This window comes from Dysidea avara, chromosome 8 (genome assembly GCF_963678975.1).
Source record: "Dysidea avara chromosome 8, odDysAvar1.4, whole genome shotgun sequence".
NCBI lineage: Eukaryota > Metazoa > Porifera > Demospongiae > Dictyoceratida > Dysideidae > Dysidea > Dysidea avara.
Window position 1 is genome coordinate 29,003,967 of NC_089279.1, and position 20,992 is coordinate 29,024,958.

The following is a 20,992-nucleotide window of genomic DNA, read 5'->3' on the forward strand; positions in this document are numbered from 1 at the left end:
TATTCTTATAGAGTACAATGTGAACACATTATATATCAACATACACTGTTAAGTTCCACAGTTCACATGCAAACTCAACTTTAGAATTCCACATTCAGTAAAATAATATTTTTTAGTACTCAATCAGTACATTATCCACAATTTTAAGGATATCCTTCATATGGTCCATGGTAGTTCTTTACAATCCACACCTCATCCTCCACTGTGTCAGATAATGCTATCACTTGTTCCCAGCGTATGTGAGTACCATTGAACACCTTCAGACGACCATAACCATGTTTACCTGGTGACCATGAACGATAAGCTGACCAGAGACCTGAACAAAAATAAAATATAACATCAAATACTATATAATATACATTGCAGTTGCCACTGTAGTATAAAGCCATTATGCCAGTACAGATAAACCTGTCTATTGTGGTCACTATTTAAATGTGGTTGATTGAATTTTTGTAAAAAAAAATGGGTTGGCAGGTTAAAAACAAAAAGAAAAGAGACATTAAAATTTTTTTAAATTGTTTGAAAAATGGGTCAGTCATATCTGAGCAAATGCTTTTCAAATTCACCTCTGAGACAAAATTCCCTAACATCATTAAACAGGTGGCCGCACTATAGGCAGGTCACTTGGTACACAAGTGACACATTTGGGAATAATCATAAAAACAAAGACAACCTAAACAGGTTATACTGAACCTACTCACAGATATAGAAATCATAATTTGAAATTTTACATACATACATACATAATAATACAGCAAAGAAAATATTCACCCTGAGGTTGAAGCATGGGAGTGAAGCACCTCCCATCCAGTTCATTACAACCAGCAGTTCCAGTAATGAAGTGTACAGGAGCCTTACAGTTGATATAGTCATGTTGGACCACCTCAAGATTGTATACTGGCCACATCCTCTCATATGAGTGCTCATGACCAGTGAAAATAATGTCCACACCATATTTGTAGAAGAGCGGCTCTAGTCTGTAAAATAACCATACTGTGAAACCACACTTTACTTCTTCACTTAGACCACCCCATTATAGTAACCATATTAAGTAGATCCCAAAGATAGCTAAGGTGTAGTCATTAATAAGACCACCTTGTTTTTGGGGCCAAATCAAAGTGTATACCTTATGACCTAAATGAAAAGGCCACTTCATTAATGTGAATTTGTCAAGTAGGATCTTAACATTCTAATCATGACCCTATTTATAAGGCCACCTCATTATAGTAACCATCTCAAGTAGGTCCTAAACAAAGCTTAATTGTACTCAAGAGCTTATAAGTGCCGAGGCGCTAATAAGTCTCTGGTGTACTTCATAACCTCACAGTTCATTATATATAAAGTTAATGCTTATGAGATGTCATTTCTATATTTCTGATTCTATAGGCACATGCATATATCAATGAGGTGTCACCATACCCCACTACAAGTAACCAGACATACACATACCAACAACTTACCCTAGTCTAATTTTTGAGGCAGTAACATTGCAGTCAGTGGGGTCAGTATTGGAGCAGTAAAATGGACGATGACCATAAGCAATAATCCATGGGTGAGTGCTTCTGTTTGCTGCAGCATTGGCTGCAATGAGGTCTTGTTCCAGCCACTTATATTGTTCCTCTATGTTTGAGTTGACAAAGTAGACCTCTGTGGAGAAACTGGCAATAGAAATAGTAGGTGATTATTTGTGTGATGATAATGAATGTACCTGACCATTGTATTTAGTTTTACAGTACTGAACTAACATAAACCATACATCTTTCAAGTTGTCTGGGATGAATATTTAAATTTACCTTCGAACATTTGCTAATAAAATGTTCAAACATCGATGTTAGTTTTCAAGTTACAAGTTTTATTGTATTTATGCATATCCTTCTCAAGTTTTATCTTTCTAATCCTATTTAATAAGTTTGTAAGCATTTGGAAAGTGCATAGCAGCAGTACTGCATGATGCAATTGATCAATTGCAAATGGGCGTGGCCACTACACTGCAATCATGCACAGGTAAACACCAACCAATGACTTAAAGGACACTTTCCAAGTATTATCTATCAATTTGTAAGGTGTGTTAAGGTTACAATTATGATAGCAAGTTAAACTGCAATGGTTTAAAAGTGGGTGTGGCACATGATTGATCATGAAGAGATGAACATCGATTGCACAAGATGAATTAGCAGCTGCAATAAAGAAAACAATGTTTATTTGTAATTCTTTCTTAGATTATGAGTGCATTACAAAGCTTCGAAGGATACTTTTATAATTCGAATTTACTTAATCTTCGAACCCACGAAACATTTGAAGCTTTGTCTCAGTCCTTGTTGTGATATGTGCACGTAGGTTAACATAAAAGAGGTACATTACCTGATAAAGTGTATTGGTCCCATATCCCATGAGTACCAAAATGGATGACCATTTGAAGGCATAGTGAACCTGTTTAAGTAGTGGCTGAAATCATGAGGAATCTCTGTATAGTAAAAATTGTGTACAAAAATATTAAAACACACACATGCATACACGTACACACATGCACATATACACGTATGTACACATGCACGCACACAAAGCAAAGCCTATGGCAGCTGTGCAAAACACAGCTATTGCCATCCAGTGAACCAGCACTGGGATTCCTATGCATTACTCAAGCACTTGAGCCAAATCCTCCTGGGGCAGGGCTAGTAACCCACAGAAGGACTGTCCAGGAAAGAAGTTGCAGAATTCAAAGTTCCACAATGACCAAAACACAGCTAAACGAGTTAAGGACAGTTGGGCATTGGCTTCCCCAGTAAACACCAGGTACCTATTGATATTACAGTTGGGTGGGCAGCCTCTCCAATTGACACTAGGCCACCAGGTCCCCTTTATACAGCTGGGTAGACTGGAGCAATGTGAGTAAAGTTTCTTGTTCAAGGAAACAAAAATACCAAAGTGGCATAACCACAGGCATCAAACCTGGAACCTGTCAATTACCAGGCCAATGCTCTAACCACTTGGCTATGCTGCCTCACATACACCTGCACTGTAACATATGCACGTATTATAGTCAAAACACACACACTACACACTAACCATGGTTTCCAGGACAAGTCATATAAGCGACATGAGCTGCCACTGGTTGAATACGGTTCATAAACTGGTCTCCATTCTAAGGAAGAAATACAACATGTAAAGAAGACAGTGATTGCTATTACAAATGCTAAGGTGCCACCATATCCCATAATCAAATATGTATGTTCTTTTAAGTACTACCCATAAGTGTCAACAAGAGTCCATAATAAGAGGATATCTGATGTCCATGCTATAAACAGTTGGGTGAAGAAGGGATGGAAGAGTAGAACAGCTGTAGTGTGTCACTGCTAAATAAGACTTTAAAACAATATAAATCGTTACACACTCATGACAATGTCTTTCAACTATCCCTTTAGTCAACACAAAAACCGTATACTTTACTGCTAAACCATTGCATTATTATTAATTTTACCTTTACAACTAGTGTGAAAACCAGGAACACTGCCAAACTGTATGACATAACTCAATGTAACTTGTGGGTGATTAAACTATTGTCATTACATGCAAAATTTTTATCAAACAGTACAGTAGTACTGTTCAAGTAGGGATTCCCCCAAAAATGACGTGCACCGCCTAAAATGCCACCTTTAAAAATCATCCTAGAGACATCTTAAACCACGCAGATCACCTTTATGGAATAATATTAGTTCATCTAACATGGAATACAGCATTAAAAACAAGAAAACATTTACTGGTGACCTGATAAAGAATTTTTTTTTTAAATCTTTAAAACTTGAAATTTCGTCTCACTCACTCATTCACTGACCACAGTTGCAAGCCTAGAGCCCAAACGAAGCAGCACACGTTCACCATTTTACACCACCACAACAAACTCTTTAGTGGGGTGTGCCTTTTGGGGTTCCAACGAGTGTACGGCTCTGTGTGCCTTGTCCTTCCTTTTATCTTCAATCAGGTTGGTTGTCTTCTTCAAGCATCGAAAACATACTGAGGCATTAATATTCTGTATCAACACTTTTCTGTAGGCATCACAAAATTATTTCAGAAAGCGCTTATGCTGCTGAAAGAGTGGAGAACTTATAATTTCAAGTGTTGCACGTGAAATCTATGGTAAACATTAAGGCTGCTGAGATGTCACTTCGACTTTTGCCAACACCTGGACTGCAATTGACAAAGAGATTTGTAACTTAATAGATGGACTGATACTCAACGGCTTGTTCCTCTGACTCAGTCACTCAGTGCCGGATGAAAAGATCAGCAAGTGATTGGATAGTACTTGAGTGGAAATTGTATTACTTCATCCTGTTAGTCAAGACTAAACTCCAGACAACTGAAAAGGCCTCAACTTCTGACCTTGGTGAATAGAATGCGGACCATTGTACTGCAGAGACAGGTCATAGATATGAGCACCACTGCTACTACGATCAAAGGTAAACTATGCACGCTACTACAGGCCTATGTGCTTCCAATTTTTACACAGTACATACTTTAATACAGGAACTTAATAGCTAGCTCATAAGTTACACTGTAACTAGCTGTGCTACAGCAAAAAAACTAAACAAACTAGTATTTTTTTTAAATTGTTATAGAACTTCATGGGCGAGATCAAAGGAAAAAGCGTACTTCAAATTTCATAAAGTACACTTTAGGGCAACAATGCTTTATGCTTTATTGTACCACAAAGAAAGAGTACAATAAAGCACTCTTTGTGGGCAATAAAGCACAGTTGCCCACATACCTTAAGTGCAGGCTAATAGCCTGCGGCGCTCACGCCAGATAGCCTTGCCGCACTGAGTGATCAATCACCCCAGCCAATAAGAGTTCTACCACTGGATTACTTTTATAGACATACCTAAATGCTTCGATAATGGGTGGGAGAAGGTAACGTTGCTGTTACATTTGTTAATGTAAATGGACAAGTCTTGGAGATATCACGGAAATACTTCACCATGTGTCACAATAGAAGTGATTGAGGGTTTTGACTAAAACCTGCCAAAATACGTGATGAACATCTGCTATGCCAAAATATGGTGAACTACGCATGAGTGTTACTTTGTTAAACTAGTTTGTGTGCATTCAGGCTGTTAATAGTTGTGCAACACGTGTTAATTAAGAGTCTTAGTGTATGGTGAAGCTACACGACTAGAAAGTTCCATAAATCATTTAAAGCATAGCCTTGCTCGTGCTATATGAAAAATAAAGCACTCGGCACTTGGCCTCAATGCTAATATAGCACTCGGCATTGCCTCATGCTTTATTAGCATCTCGGACGCATGCCTCCTACTTTATTTTTCATATAGCACTCGCGGCAATGCTTTAACGTACACTAAATTTTAAAATGAAATAGAGATCTATGCAATAAAAAGTAGCGAAACAAGAAATGAATGATGGTATTACAGCATAGCTCGATGGGAAACTCCCTACTTTGGCACATTAGCTATAATTTTGCTCAATGCCAAAGTAGGGACTTTCCCACCGAGCTATGCTGTATTACCATCATTCATCTCTTGTTTTGCTACTTTTTACTGCATAGATCCGTACTTCATTTTTAAATTAACATTTTTTTTAAAATACTAGTAGATATTTTGTAAATGGATCAAACCCAATACCCTGTATTTTTATATGCAAAAGCAATCTTACCACTCCTCCGTCGCTATCAAAGTCATAGGCAAAGTCTCCAATATGGAGGATGGCATGAGTATCTCCAGTCTTCACCTCACCGGTCAGGGGGCCCAGGCTCTCTGCCCCTCCATGCTTACCCATGTCTCCATACACCAGTAATCGTGGAGCCCAGTTCTGTAACACCAACAATGAAGATCCTTACTAATGGCAATTACAATCACCAAAAGAACAAGAATTTTTATCTATGATCATACAGAGAGTTGGCCAGATATCATGAATGCTTGGATATATGGGCTCTTTTCCAGGTGGATGTAAAGCTAGGCACAACAGTGTGTAAAGCGCACTCAACTTAAGGGTATCTGAGGGCATGTCTCCATAGGAAAATTTTGGCTTTCTAAGAGGGCAATTTTACATACTGGTGATTTGCAAACTGAAAGCAGAAAATCAATGAGGGGGGGGGGACAGGAGCCTCTTTTGCCTCCACCCAACTCCCATGTTGCTATGCCAATATAAATTACATATGTGGGGAGGTATACGGTGGCATCTCTTATTCTAAAGAGTTTAATACAAGATTAAAGACATGACTTACTTGTCCAGTTCTCATAGCAGTAAAGTTCAAAGGAGCTGATGATCCCCATTCACAGTGTATAATATAGTCATGCATTGCTCCTGGAGTAACATCCTGTAGTGGTTATCATATATTAGTACCTGTTTGATAACTGATAACCATACCACGGCTAGTTAGTAATAGAGCATACTTGAGTAGTAAAGTATTTAGTGTAGAGACCAGATTTGTTTCAAACATCTAGTTCTTGTTTATCTTATAACTGTGGATGGAAATTTTGAAGGGTATGTTTTGGGTTCGCTAACATTTTTGCAAAAATATTTAATGAAGAGTTCAGTGCATAATACATTGAGCCTACTATGATATACTTCACGGATATAAGCTTGGTGGACTGCTAGAGTATGAGGGTGAATGACCAGTAAACAACATAACAGATTGTTGGATATTCAATTATTTACGTCATCCACTTCAACATCACACAATGAAATTATACAAGCACCATACAAATTCACACACAACCTAATTTCAAATTAAAGTAATTAATGACTGGAATTTATTACCCAGATTGATGGTTGATTCTCTCTCAGTAAATGAATTCAAAATGCTGCTAGACAGACACTATTATACTTAGTATAGCAGCATAATTTTATTTAATTATTGGTGTACAGGTGCAGCCTTGTCCTTATTGAACGTCAGTCTACCTTTTTATTAAAAGCACATGTATATAGTTTACTGAATTATCAATTTGGTATTTGGCTTGAGTCAATTATGACTTTGAAAGTTATGTTTTTGAGCAATGCCCAAATCTATGTAAGACAAGTACGTAACTACAAAAACACAGTCCAATGCAACATGCTAACATAACATTAATCCACCCACCAGTTCAGCTCTGCAGAGATACTGTAGACCAGATGGATTCCCCTTGGTGAACTTCCAGCAGTGAGGGATAGCCATCAGTACAATGGCTGAAGGCTGGGGGGTGTAGGTGACATTACTAGTTCCAAGTTGTGACACTGACCACATTACATACATCTTGTTTGGTGAGGGACCAAATGAAATGTGTATCTGTTCTGGTCCTTTTGGGTCCTCAGCAGTGACATGACAAGTGATGAACACCAAACAGATGATAGCAAAGGTCAATATCTTAATCATCTGGAATGAAAAAGGAACATGTTATATGAATGTCGTTCACATGTTTTACACAGTATACGGATTAGCAGTATCAATATAATATCACCTCATTTCTAGTACTGTTTTTAGGAGAACTAGGAGTGGTCCAGTGGTGGCTAACAAAGCAAATCTGATACACAGTTTATTGTCATAAATGGCATGACGGTGGGTCATTTTTCATTATACGTGATATACTTCAGAAGTCATTGCTAAACTACATTTTAACTAGATTTACTCACTTAGTCCTACTGTAATGCAACATCACTGCACTACTTGATAACAGATGATATTTTGCAAAAGCATATATAGGTTTAAGCCATATAGTTCCCTGCAGTGATCTCAGATGGAGCCACACAGTTTGTCTGTAGGACACGTGCATGCACTGGTGGAGTAAAGTATAGACTGCATGCATTACAAGACAGTTGTTAGCCATTCTGTATCATTTGTGAAGTTTATCAATAACTTATCTCTGTTGTGCCTGCATGAGTATATTTGGCTACTGTACTTGATCTTATCAGGAGCGCATCAAATTCTAATCTTGTTCATAAAATTCAATGAGCTCCTGCCTCATTTTATCAAGTGAAAAAAGAGCCTTATACAGTTCCAAGGGGGATGGGGGGATGTAAATCACTTACTTTTTCTATGGCTGAATGGCAGATATTTGGAAGGGAACGCTCCGAGTTATTTCAATGTCTTGACAGCCATTCCCAGTACAAGTAACCTTCACTATATTTAATGAAACAAAAGTATGGTGAAAAGTGTTTGGCGATTAAGCAAAATGATGTTCTTGCCATGTATATAGCAAACTGAAGAAATTGTTAATTCAATAGACTTAATCAATTTCAAAACACTTTTAGAAATTCACTTGTTTAATTAATTTTAATCTTTAAATGTACGTTATACTCAATTCTGAGTTTTGTACATTATAAATAAATAAATAAACTTCCTCATTATTAATTTTTAAGTGTCACGTGATCAATTCCTTTTCTTTTTTTTGCCCAGTCCTGGGATGATGGCATTGTTGCCATAATCCCAGGTAACAATACCATCATCCCAGGACTGGGCAGACACATTGGACTGGACCATACACATTTCCTTTTCTTATAATTAAATCTGTGCAAAATCGGGTTGGTCGGATCCGAGCAACAGCTTTTCAAATAGGAATGGCCTTATGCTATATGTCGGAATTCAGTGAGCTCACGACCAGCTAGGTGGCGATACCTACTATACTTAATTAATTATGGTTATAAATTAGACCTACGAGACAAATTCTAGCTATAGACTCTATACATGCACACGCATTTCATCACACAAATCCATAGCTACCTTAATTTTGTCCTAGTTCAACCTCGTCTTCAGTCAACTCGAGTTGATTTGAAATGTGTAACACAAAAATCATTTGAATTAATTGAGGGGAGTGGCTAATCACTTGTTAATAGGCCTGCGTTAAATATGCTAGTATAATAAGAAACATACTGAATAGGCCGGAGTGCTATGCCAGCATAATGTTAGCATAATTATTAGATAGACATTCAAACTGTGAAGCTTAATTAGATCGATACTTCCTAATGGAGCAGTCATTAAGAAACTATTGACACTCTCTAATAGAACAGTCACTTTGTGTGAAATACTCTAATAGAGCATTCACTGATTAAAATGCTTCAGAAATGTTGTTAACCTAGGAGCATATAAGGGAACACTGATAAATGAAAATTTTAGGAAATTCCTACATATTTGACTCATTCATGTTGGTCTAGTAACTCAGCATTATAGATGACATGGCTACATATACCCAGCAGAGTACCTACGTATATAAGACTATAATAAGTATGGGGTTATAACATGGTATATCAAGCATCTGAATGACCGTGACTTTCCTGCAAATGTGTTAACAGTCAAAATAATTATTCTAACTATGAAGCGCCGCTGATGTTTCCCACCTACACCAGTCAGTTGCAAAGCCAAAACCAGAACAACTTATCAAATATGTACAAAACTCAATTGTACAAAAATTATTTTGCTATAGTTAAATGAAATTTGGACAATGTGATTGTCAAGTTGGTCCCATGACTTAATTGTGCACAGAAATTAGTTTTTGTACAGTGTCATGGGTAAGAATTTGTACATGTGAGTGTACTTTAGTTAAGTTGTATAATTATGATCACTACTGTATACCTGGCATATATATAGTTGTATGGTAAATACCTGAATCCACTGACTGAGCAGGACAGATCCAGGAGTTGGTGAGGGGAGGGGCACAAATCAAGTTCAGATTCATAACAGGGAATCCACACTGAACAGCCAGTATATAGCTAGTTGCAATCTGTTGTTGATGATGTATACACATAGCAGCAAATAATCACCTCTCAGTAGTGTTCACTGTTGAACTGTGATATTTAGGCTATTGCAGAAGGTATGTGAATTACATGTATATGGTTGTCTGAAGGACTTAGTTGGTTAGGCAGGTAGTAAGCAGAAATTTCTAAATAAAAAAATGTAGCAACCTATTGGAAGCATTTCAAATTGCACTGAAAAGTTTCTAAAACTTTGTAAGAATGATGTAATTTACTGCACACGTGCAATTATTCAGTACACTAAACAGAGTGAGCCATATTGAGGTCAATTAAAGCATGGGGGTGAAGCACTTCCCATCCAGTTCATTACAACCAGCAGTTCCAGTAATGATGTGTACAGGAGCCTTACAGTTAATATAGTCATGTTGGACCACCTCAGGATTATATACCGGCCACATTCTCTCATACTGTAAGAGTGCTCATCATGACCAGTGAAAATAATGTCCACACCATATTTGTAGAAGAGCAGCTCTAGTCTCTAAAATAGTCATACTATTTCACCTCTTTACTAACATCATCTCATTATAGTGACCATGCGTGTCAAGTATGTCCCATACATATACATAGGGTGTAGTTCATGACCTCATTAAGACCACCTTATTACAGTGACCATATCAAGTAGGTCCCAAAAGGTATATGCTTCGTGACTCAATAAAAGACCATCCCACTATAGTGACCATGTCAAGTAGGTTCCTAGGTATAACTGGTCAACTACTAGACTGAAAATCTTCATTTTTGTCTAACTGTACACGGTGCATGGTATGTGATGGCCAGTCCAGCTGATGTGATAGTGGTGTCCTCCAGCACAGTGTCCTGAAGCCATTATTGGTCCTACCGTTCACAAAAGATGCTACCTCTAATCTAACATCCAGTTGTCACCTTTATGCAGACAATTGTATTCTGTACAGACGTATTAACTGCCAATTTGATGTCCAAGAATAGCTTGAAATCTAGGAGAAAATATGGATCATGAAATTTAAGTGTACAGTACTTCATATCACTTAGAAAGAAAAACTCGCTATCATCCTTCATAGACGTAAGTGTTAGTGAGGCTAAATACTTAGGGGATTAAAGCTATCCTTCAACCAACAAATAATGCCACATGTCGAAAAACGGATTCTGTTCAAACATTCCTTCGCCACAACTTAAAGCATTATAACAAAAAGTTTAAATAGATGCTTATAATTTGTTTGTCAAACCAATTTTAAGGCATGCAACATCACACTCAAGTCATCCAAAGACGTGCTGCCCATTTTGTGATGTCAGACTACCGCCAAACAAGCAGTGTGTCTGCCATGATCAACTCACTCAACTGGCAATCCATCAGCAGACAGCATGAGGAATTACATTTAATTATCTTTTTCAAGATTAACAAGCTTTTCAAATTACTCATACCAGATTATATCACACATCACCCAGAGTCACAGTATCAAATTTGTAATGCCTTCAATCACTATAACTTTAGTTTCTTCCCAAAAATCAAATGGAACAAATTACCCCCTTGTGATCGCTTTATCAGTAAATTGATTGACTGAAATTATTCTAAGGTTTTATCAATATAATAATAACTCTGTAGTTGAGGTGTACTTTTTGACCTCATTAATAAGAGCATCGATATCTCAATGCTGAAACATATTGAAACATATAGTGGCACAATTAAAGTTGAGAGACCTAATACATAGCACCGACCTACCCTAGTGAGGTGTGTGGTACGTTATGGCGTGGTAAGGATGTCAGTATGTTTGCATGTCCATTGTCAGAAATTACACTATGAGGCAGGGGAGGTTGGACATGCTTTAAGTGCCACCTAAAATTATTATAATAGTTTTATTTGGTACGTATTTCAGTTGGTCTAAGAAACACGCTAAACCTGTAGTGTTGAGTGTTTTATTAGTGTAATTCATCAAGTGGTTTTTGCAGCCATGAATGGGAAAATTACTAAACTGTGTGTGCATATGTACTTTTTCTAAGCGTGCACAGAAAGACATTGTTAAATCCCACAAATATACAGCTTTTACCACAGTACACAATGACTCACTGTTTCCTCAACATCATTGTTCTCCTCTAGGTCACTACTACCTAACTATGAATAACCCAAAGCAAAACAAATTAAAGTGTTGAAACACATTTCACAACAGAATAAATATATTACAACACACTCTGTTAAATCTTTCAGTACACACACTCAAAATAAATTTTAAAAGAAAAAAAAACAGAATCTAATTAAAAATTTTGATATTCACAGTAATTGTAAAAAATTTATTTTCACAATGTTAAGGATATCCTTCATATGGTCCATGGTAGTTCTTCACAATCCACACCTCATCCTCCAGTGTGTCAGATAATGCTATCACTTGTTCCCATCGTATGTGAGTACCATTGAACACCTTCAGACGACCATAACCATGTTTACCTGGTGACCATGAACGATAAGCTGACCAGGGACCTGAACAAAATATAAACGTAAGTGATACATATATTATACTGTAATACAAGTGTGATGAAAATTAGGAATTTTACTAGCTAAGTATTTCACAATGATTGCCCTAGTTAAGTATTTCTTTTGTGATGATACAATTCACAATTCTCATTGTACCTGTTTGTTAGCTACACACAAAGCCATTGACACAATAGCAATGAATCAACACCTTCACACTGCAAGAGAAAAGTTATAGAAGACTACAGGTAAGTCCAAGATGTACTTACTGCGGTATGCTAATAGACCATTGTCAGGCTGAAATCCTTTATGTCAATTATGGTTGTCTGAAGGAATCACTTGATCAGGAGTGTTTCAAATTGCACTAAAAGGTTGATATTTTATTTGGGAAAGCACAAATCATCTCTATATACTACGATACTGTATGATACATGCTTGGAACACAAGTGACGTATTTGGGACTATCACAACGGCCAATTTAGACAGGTGATGTTAAGATGGTTATATAGTCTTCATTGTACTATTTTCAAAATGACTACTTCACAGATTTGAGAAATAAGAATTTGAATTATCATATTATTTGCACACACACGATTATTCAACACATGGTGACCCACCCTGAGGTCGAAGCATGGGGGTGAAGCACTTCCCATCCAGTTCATTACAACCAGCAGTTCCAGTGATGATGTGTACAGGAGCCTTACAGTTGATATAGTCATGTTGGACCACCTCAAGATTGTATACTGGCCACATCCTCTCATAAGAGTGCTCATGACCAGTGAAAATAATGTCCACACCATATTTGTAGAAGAGTGGCTCTAGTCTGTAAAATATTTAAATTATAAAAACTTATTTCTCTAAGACCACATAATTGTAGTGACCACGTATCAAGTCAGACATAGTGAAAGTGTACTTCGTGACCTCATTATAAGACCACTTCATTACTAAGACATATAGTGGCCCAATTAAAGAGGATACATATGAGAGACCAGACACATAGCAACAACTTACCCTAGTCTGATTTTTGAGGTGTTCACATTACAGTCAATGGGGTCAATATTGGAGCAGTAAAATGGACGATGACCATAAGCAATGATCCATGGGTGAGTGCTTCTGTTTTTTGCAGCATTGGCTGCAATAAGGTCTTGTTCCAGCCACTTATATTGTTCCTCTATATTGGAGTCGACAAAGTAGACCTCTGTGGAGAAACTGGCAATGGAAATAGTAAATTACATTTAGTCTTATCAAATCATGGTTTACATGTCACAATGACAAATTAAAGATCTGATACTATTTTCTTAGTAGAGTTGAAACAAACACTGCAAATACCGAGAGTGGTACTCGTTAAGGACTTTAGTTATTGGATAGTAAAATTTGTAATTGAGTACTCGATAAGATCACATGATCCAATATTTATCAACTCACATGATGCATTTGTGTAGTGACATTGTGAAGTTTGATTTGTGCAGTTTAAAGCACTTTGCTAGTCAGGAACATTTAGTGGGTACTTTAATGCGGTGTATTTAGCATCCCTGTTACTTGAAAGGTTTAAAATACATTATCATATATGTTACAAATCATATCACATAGGTATGGCTAAAAGTAGCAAATATTCATGAACATTCGATTGTTAATGCTATAGAGTACTCAAATACAAAAATCCATGACCTATTTCTTAGCTTATTCATTATGTTAAAATAATTCCAACTCTTGTGTAAATAAATCTGTTTAATGGTGGTTCTGAAATGGTGTATACAGCTGTACATTATATTCCCTCTCAAGCTATTTTGTTACTCCTGGAGTGGTACACAGTTCTCATCTTACCTGATAAAGTGTATTGGTCCCATGTCCCATGAGTACCAAAATGGATGACCATTTGAAGGCATAGTGAACCTGTTTAAGTAGTGGCTGAAGTCATGAGGAATCTCTGTACAGAGACACGTGAATTTCATCTAATATACTACACAAACACACACACACTACACACTAACCATGGTTTCCAGGACAAGTCATATAAGCGACATGAGCTGCCAATGGTTGAATACGGTTCATAAACTGGTCTCCATTCTAAGGAAGAGTACAATTCTTAAACAGTAAAATGATTTTAAGACATGTCTAAGAGTGGAATAACCTCCAGTGGAACAGTGTATGAACCATAACCACAAATACATTGTGTACTGACTCCATTCATGGATTGCTATACACAATAAAGGGAGCTATGACAGCATAAGCATATTGGAATCATGGAAAGCAGCCTTATGAAGAACACAGCTATACGAGCAAAGTCAAAAGCTAAAGCAAAACCATACCTCTGTGAATTAAATGGCAGAGATTGCCAAGTATGCTAAAGAGGTGTGGTGGAACAAGTCACATAGCTAGGCATGTAGTAGGCAGACATCAGATTTATAGGGACCAATAAAGAAACCTTCTAAACACTATAAGAAAAAGGCTATATATTTCAGGTGGCTTGGAGAACTCTTCACCATTAGCAATTCTTCTTGCCTCTTTAGTGAAGTAATTCTTTAATTCGGCATAGCTGATTTCTCTATTGAAGTAAATTGACTGTTCTATTAGAGTATCTTGATCTACTGTAAATTCCATGTGGAAAATACAGTGGGGTTCTGCTTGGTTAATGCGCAGCTTCCTAATCAAATTAGTGCACAATCAATCTTACTTAGTGCTAAAATAACTCACTGGAAAACTCCATATATGAATATAATTATCAGCCCACACAGTCATATGCATGGATACAATTGGTAAGGATTCACATTTAGTGGCATCAAATCCCACACTCAATTGTGCATGTTCACCATTAGATTATAAATACATTTCAAGTTCCTCTAGTAAGTGTCTGGCAACCAGCTGGTAGCTGAAGTCAGGCATTGAACCCAATATTTAAAAAAAAAAGAAATTCTTAGCTTACGGTATTGTAATCTTATGACTAGAAAGTCATGATGATGATGATGAAGATTGTTGCTATGCTAGGATAGTTGGGTGAAGGTCAAGTGCACACTTAGGAGTGTTGCACTAGACCTTTTGTGTGATGTCATCATTACTGAGGCAAAAAAAATGAACATCTAATAAAACAGTCGACCCAGCCTGGATAAAATGCTACACTTTTTATACAGAATTTCAGTATAAATACAAAATCTATAGTGTTCTATACTCTGCAGTCAAGTTACTATACACTAATCTTACCACTCCTCCATCACTATCAAAGTCATAGGCAAAGTCTCCAACATGGAGGATGGCATGAGTGTCTCCAGCCTCCACCTCACTGACCAGGGCACCCAGGCTCTCTGCCCCTCCATGTTTACCCATGTCTCCATAAACCAGTAACCGTGGAACCCAGTTCTGTAACACCAATAAAGTAACAGTCATTACAATCAAATTATTCACCATAAATTCTTATCTGCGCACTCAGAGAATCAGGGATGTGCCCACAGTGGTCGCACCGATCACCAAATAAAATAGCCACCACTATCACTCACTACAACCACTGCAAATTCACTGCTGACATACACAAGCTGATGCCCCACATTACGTTTCTGGACTCAACCATATCTCTTGTAGCCACCACTATTCTAAACCTGGGCACATCCCTGTATAATGTATTTTTAGTTTCTAAAATCTAGAGACTTGTATGATACTTCAGTAAGACAACTAACCTGTCCAGTTCTCATAGCAGTAAAGTTCAAAGGACGTGATGATCCCCATTTACAGTGTATAATATAGTAGTGCATTGCTCCTGGACTAACATTCTGTAGTAAAAATACAATGAGACATGTTTGATAGCCTAGTACAGTATTGGCTGAAGAAAAGCATTTCAAGAGTTTAGTACAGTAATGGCCGGAAATATTTGAAGGACAGCATTTCGAGTTTAACTTTAAAATATTTTAGAGGATGTAGTATAAAGGATTCAGTACTACATACTGCATTGAGCATTGATCAATATATCTTGTACTTCTGTGGATATAAATTTTTGTGCACTAACAAGGATAAGAGTGAATTGAATGGCCAACAAGCAAACCGCATATACTCATATACGGTACCGCTCAAACGTAACAGCGCACTCGCTCGCGGCAAGTGGATGAATACTTGCGAAGAAAATGGGTGCCACGCCCTTTAATTACTGAGTTTTTTTAATCATTCGCAATCGAGCGGTGCGACGTTACGCTGGAGCAGTACCGTACATATAATCAAAAGATGAATAGTTGGTTGTGTAATACAACAAAATAACAAACAAAGACTTGTTGCCATGTATGTATTTCAAATTAAATGAACAGTTATTAAAATTTTGTTCCATCAACAGGCTATACACATAAGGGTGTAGGGACAACTGTAAGCCCGCTCAAAAAAGAAATTACACAAACGAGCGTCCTGCCACATTTTCAGGGATCTGCTTGACAGTTCCACAACTATTAACGTTAACATGTCTTCATCTTGTTTACTGGGTGAATTGGACTAAATGCACCAAACATTACCAGGAAAATAAACTGAAATATCATGAAATTTCACTAAGCACAACCCCGGATGCTCTTTAACTCTTGATAGAAGTAATTAAATTAAGTTGTCCTTTGGTAGAATTTTATACCCTGAAGGATTTTTATTCCACACAGATTTGTATTTCATAACACAAGCAACAAATCTCTGAGCGCAGAAGTACTAACTAGTATAATAACAACATGCATTGTATACTATACAGTGGAACCCCTCTTAAGGTTACGGAATAGTTTAAAATGCGTGGGCGGAACAAATTACAAAACCTGCTTTAAACCAAGCAGAGATAAATAATTTCATCAACTGTGTTGTGTTAGCAATACAATTAATTGTGCTTGTTTGTTTTTACTACAGAACAACAACTGTTCTTGGCAGAGACCTCAACCTGTAAAGTGCACTAGGAGTGAGACCTGAGGTTAAAATGAGTGAGATTTGCTTACTTAAGCGTGAGGTCTTGTCTTAGTAGAAAAATTCCTGAAAAATTGCAAAATTCACAACCTTCTTTGGCTATTTTCAGTTATACCTCTCCGTTTTTAGCCATTAGAGCACTGTTTAGTGCTTTTCCAAGAGGTTTGAAGTGAAATTAACTTACATAAGAGCTTAATTTTCCAGGAATTGCAATGCGTGAGATGGAAAACCATGCATGAGACAACAATCCAATGAGTGTGTCTCACACATAATGCGTGAGAGTTGAGGTGTCTGGTTCTTGGGTGTATGGTCCACAATAGAGTGATGTTTTATAAAAACGTGCTGCCAAAAACCAGACTAACAGATTACTGAATCCTTATAATTTCAACACAAGTGACTAAACAACTAAAATATCTAGGTCCTGTGGAAGCGATTTTTTAAGTTACTGGTTGTATAGACGTCTTATTGAACTTTTAGTAGTTTTCTCGAGTGAAACAAGCTCTTTGAAGGCTTGTATCTGAGTCACTGGGAAGAAACACGCCAAAAACGCTTCCACAGGACCTAATAAATTTAATATACAGTATCACTATGCCCCAGAAATGCCAATAGAGCCTACAGCTTTTGCTGTATTTGGCGGCGAAAACATGGTAGTGACAGCTGGAGCTGAGCGATGTCCAGGCTGGCTTACTTGTGTTACTACAACAAATTGTAGTGCTCCACCTGCCTCAAACTACACTGTAGCTACATAAAAACATTAAATATGAAGGGCTTCACCTTCATTTAAAACTTTTCATGCTGCTAGACTGGTTTTATGGGCTTCTCAAAAAGAATCGATAGACATTCAAAATTTTGAATGATTGCCCGTGACTATACCGTAACCTTAAAGGATAGCCTTGAATTTAGGACAGCCTCTAAATAAAGGACACATGTCTAGGTCCCAAATCAATAATAACAGTGCTTTATGAACGTATGAATAAAGAACACCTCTTTATGATGGACAAAAATAAATTCCCCAATGGTGTGTCTTAGAGGGCCGGGGTTCCTTTGTACTAAATAAAGTGTTGCTTACCAGTTCAGCTCTGCAGAGATACTGTAGACCAGATGGATTCCCCTTGGTGAACTTCCAGCAGTGAGGGATAGCTCTCAGTACAAGGGTAGTGGGTATGGGAGAGTAGGTGACATTACTAGTTTCAAGTTGTGACACTGACCACATCACATACATCTTGTTTGGTGAGGGACCAAATGAAATGTGTATCTGTTCTGGTCCCTTTGGGTCCTCAGCAGTGACATGACAAGTGATGAACACCAAACAAATAATAACTGATGTGAACATCTTAATCATCTAAATGACAAAGAGCATGCAAGGTTAATGTAATGTCATTTATAATAAAACTGGATAGACCGCTTTATATCATTGAATATCTAACTAGCTCAACAGGTTGTAGAAGTGACAAAAGATATTCTTAGCTAGACCACTTTTCCTGCAAGGTTTTATCGCTTTCAGTAAACTCCCATGGAAGAGCTGGGGAATCAAGTACCCCTGGAATATTGTAAATGCAGTTATCTGATTATCAAGGTGACCTACCCAGACAACAAAATTGAATGCGCTGTAATGTGATGAAATTCTATGCCTCGTGTAGCCAGACTACTTTCTTTTACATGTGCACAAGCTGACAAAGTGTAATCCAGATCTCCCCAGACCCTTTGGCACTGGTATTTATACTAAGTGGGCATCTCCAAACTGATTTTGGTACGCTTAACGTCATAATGACGTTAAGGGGAGGGCGGTTCAGTCCATGACATTATTAAAGCAGTTATAGTGTAAACAGCTAGGAATAGAGAAATTAAGTGACGTGATAAAGCAGCTATACTATTTGCAGACTATCTTTCCAGGTAAATATAATGTTTTGTGTTTTCATAGCAGTTAGTGTCATTATGATGCTAAGTGCACCAAAATCAGTTTGGATGCCCCTTAAAAGCAATAAAATCCTGCAAAGGTCATCTATGTGTCTGATGTGGATTTCAAGCTGCATGCGGTAAAAGCTTGCTATTTACACCAGTTGAAAAACTACTTGTACAAGCACTGGAACTGTAATGAGTTTTGTGTATTTATAAAGCCGAGCAAACAGAAAAGAGTGCATATATTCGTCATTAATGTCTATTCATGTGAATTTCATTTGAACGTCTATTTATGTATAGTACTAGTTTTGTTTTATCTGCTTTACTAGTTATACTGGTACTGGAGGGCGAACACTGGAGGCAAAACCTGTACGAGGTGCTACTCCGAGCTATAATGCTGAGTATGCATGACATCAAAAGCTATATGAAGACACATTTTATTATAGTCTATGCATGTCACAATACCTCCTTCGACCTTACCATGATCTCGCCTCTCATGTGATCGATTTTTGCTCGATCACTACGATCGCGACCTGCTACGAAAGTCACCTCTTGCAATTTGAATTGTGTACCACAAAAATCATAGCAGATAGCGATGCCTAAACGAACTGTACACGATCGGAAGAAGATTGATAGGGTTGAAGAGCTAGCAGCAGCTCAGAAGGGTCTCACACAAACTGATCAATTTGTTGTCCCGGTACGTGAAGTGTATGTGCGTGCATGTGACTGCACGTGTGGTGTGCATTAATTAGTTAGAGTGTACAGTACGTAATGACAGCTACAGATCCAAAAGTTCCAGCGATGTGTTGTATATCAACTTTGATGAAATGCCAACTTTAGTTCAGTGCTGTTCTATGAGATTTCAGGTTGTCTACCCCTTTGAAGAAAACTGAATTATATATTTTTGTACCCTATGCAAATACTGCAAGAGGGTGTCACGTCGGCTCACGCTATAGGTAGATCTGCGACCGCGGTCAAAGGCTTGACCGAGGAAAATTTCACTTTGACCCTTGACTTGCAGTGTTTATCGTCTTGTGACTTGAGCGTTTCTTGTCAAACTTTTGACCTCCACTTATTTCTCTATTTTCTCATGCGCACCTGCACTTGTAACCTAGTATAATATTTTCTTAGTGCGTGCTAACTGCAGCTAGGAGAGAAAAATCATTAAAATTTATGGCTAAATGCCCGCTGGAGCTTTGAAACATCTTGGAGATTCTTACTTCTTGTGAGTTACGTATAATTCCGTAAACTTGATATCAGCTACGTATAGTTTTTGATTGTGGGTTTCGAACCTTTCGTATCATCTTGACCCACTGTAGGAGCTATTTTGTGGCCTTGACCGTTGACTTAGAGTTTGACCACGGTCGCAGATCGACCTACAGCAAGAGCCTGAGTGACACCCCCTTGTACCATACTAGTACTACCTTGTTAGTATCCCTCTATGTGTGTCCTGCTGAACAGTAAAGTGGATGTTGAGCTATCAGGTGGTAAACCAGTACTAATGTTGGTATAAGTGGTAGAATCCCAATCCCCTTCCATACTAACCAATAACGCACCATGCATCTTTGGACTGTTTGTCCATACCATACCGTATAGCCTAAATATTTCAACAATGGTGGATCCAGGATGGGGAATTTGGGCCAAATCCCCCCACCCCCACAAATTCTGTGGAAGAGCCACACTTCTTTTGACCTTGCCAGACCAAAATAGATCATGAAAACTGCATATTATTGTACACTCACCTGAAACCAAAGTTAAAACAGCTGTCAAACTGTCACCCAGCACCTTCATACGTACTAAGTGCCTCAAAAAATAATTATCGTTAGTGTTGTGCAATATCAGGATTTTCATTTTGATATGATAATGGGATAAATATCGAAATTTCGATTCGATTTTTGATAATTTTTAATTGTGTGGGTGGAGTAATTGTGCGGGCAGCCGATATTTAAAAATATGCTTCAAACACAATTTACACACTAAAAATATTACATAGAACTAATAATAAGCCTAGAA

General features: G+C 37.6%; 2 protein-coding genes across 2 annotated transcripts in view; one reads left to right on the plus strand and one right to left on the minus strand.

Annotated features, from left to right (window-relative positions):
• Positions 1–19,667, minus strand: LOC136264917 (uncharacterized). Its single transcript, XM_066059683.1, has 19 exons — positions 19,460–19,667; positions 18,150–18,422; positions 15,841–15,933; positions 15,371–15,526; positions 14,164–14,239; positions 13,997–14,099; positions 13,184–13,381; positions 12,790–12,995; positions 12,012–12,181; positions 11,774–11,818; positions 8,017–8,055; positions 7,091–7,363; positions 6,236–6,328; positions 5,665–5,820; positions 3,067–3,142; positions 2,362–2,464; positions 1,461–1,658; positions 772–977; positions 1–316 (listed from the first exon to the last, which is right to left on the minus strand). The coding sequence occupies exons 1-19, from the start codon at positions 19,475–19,477 to the stop codon at positions 144–146; spliced, it is 2,655 nt and encodes an 884-aa protein (XP_065915755.1). The 5' UTR covers positions 19,478–19,667; the 3' UTR covers positions 1–143.
• Positions 19,518–20,992, plus strand: part of LOC136262937 (ribosome biogenesis protein bop1-A-like) — a 19,750-nt gene continuing 18,275 nt past the window's right edge. The window contains exon 1 of the mRNA XM_066057357.1: positions 19,518–19,676. Within this exon, the coding sequence (XP_065913429.1) occupies positions 19,575–19,676 (102 nt within the window). The 5' untranslated portion in view covers positions 19,518–19,574. The remainder of the gene's footprint in view (positions 19,677–20,992) is intronic.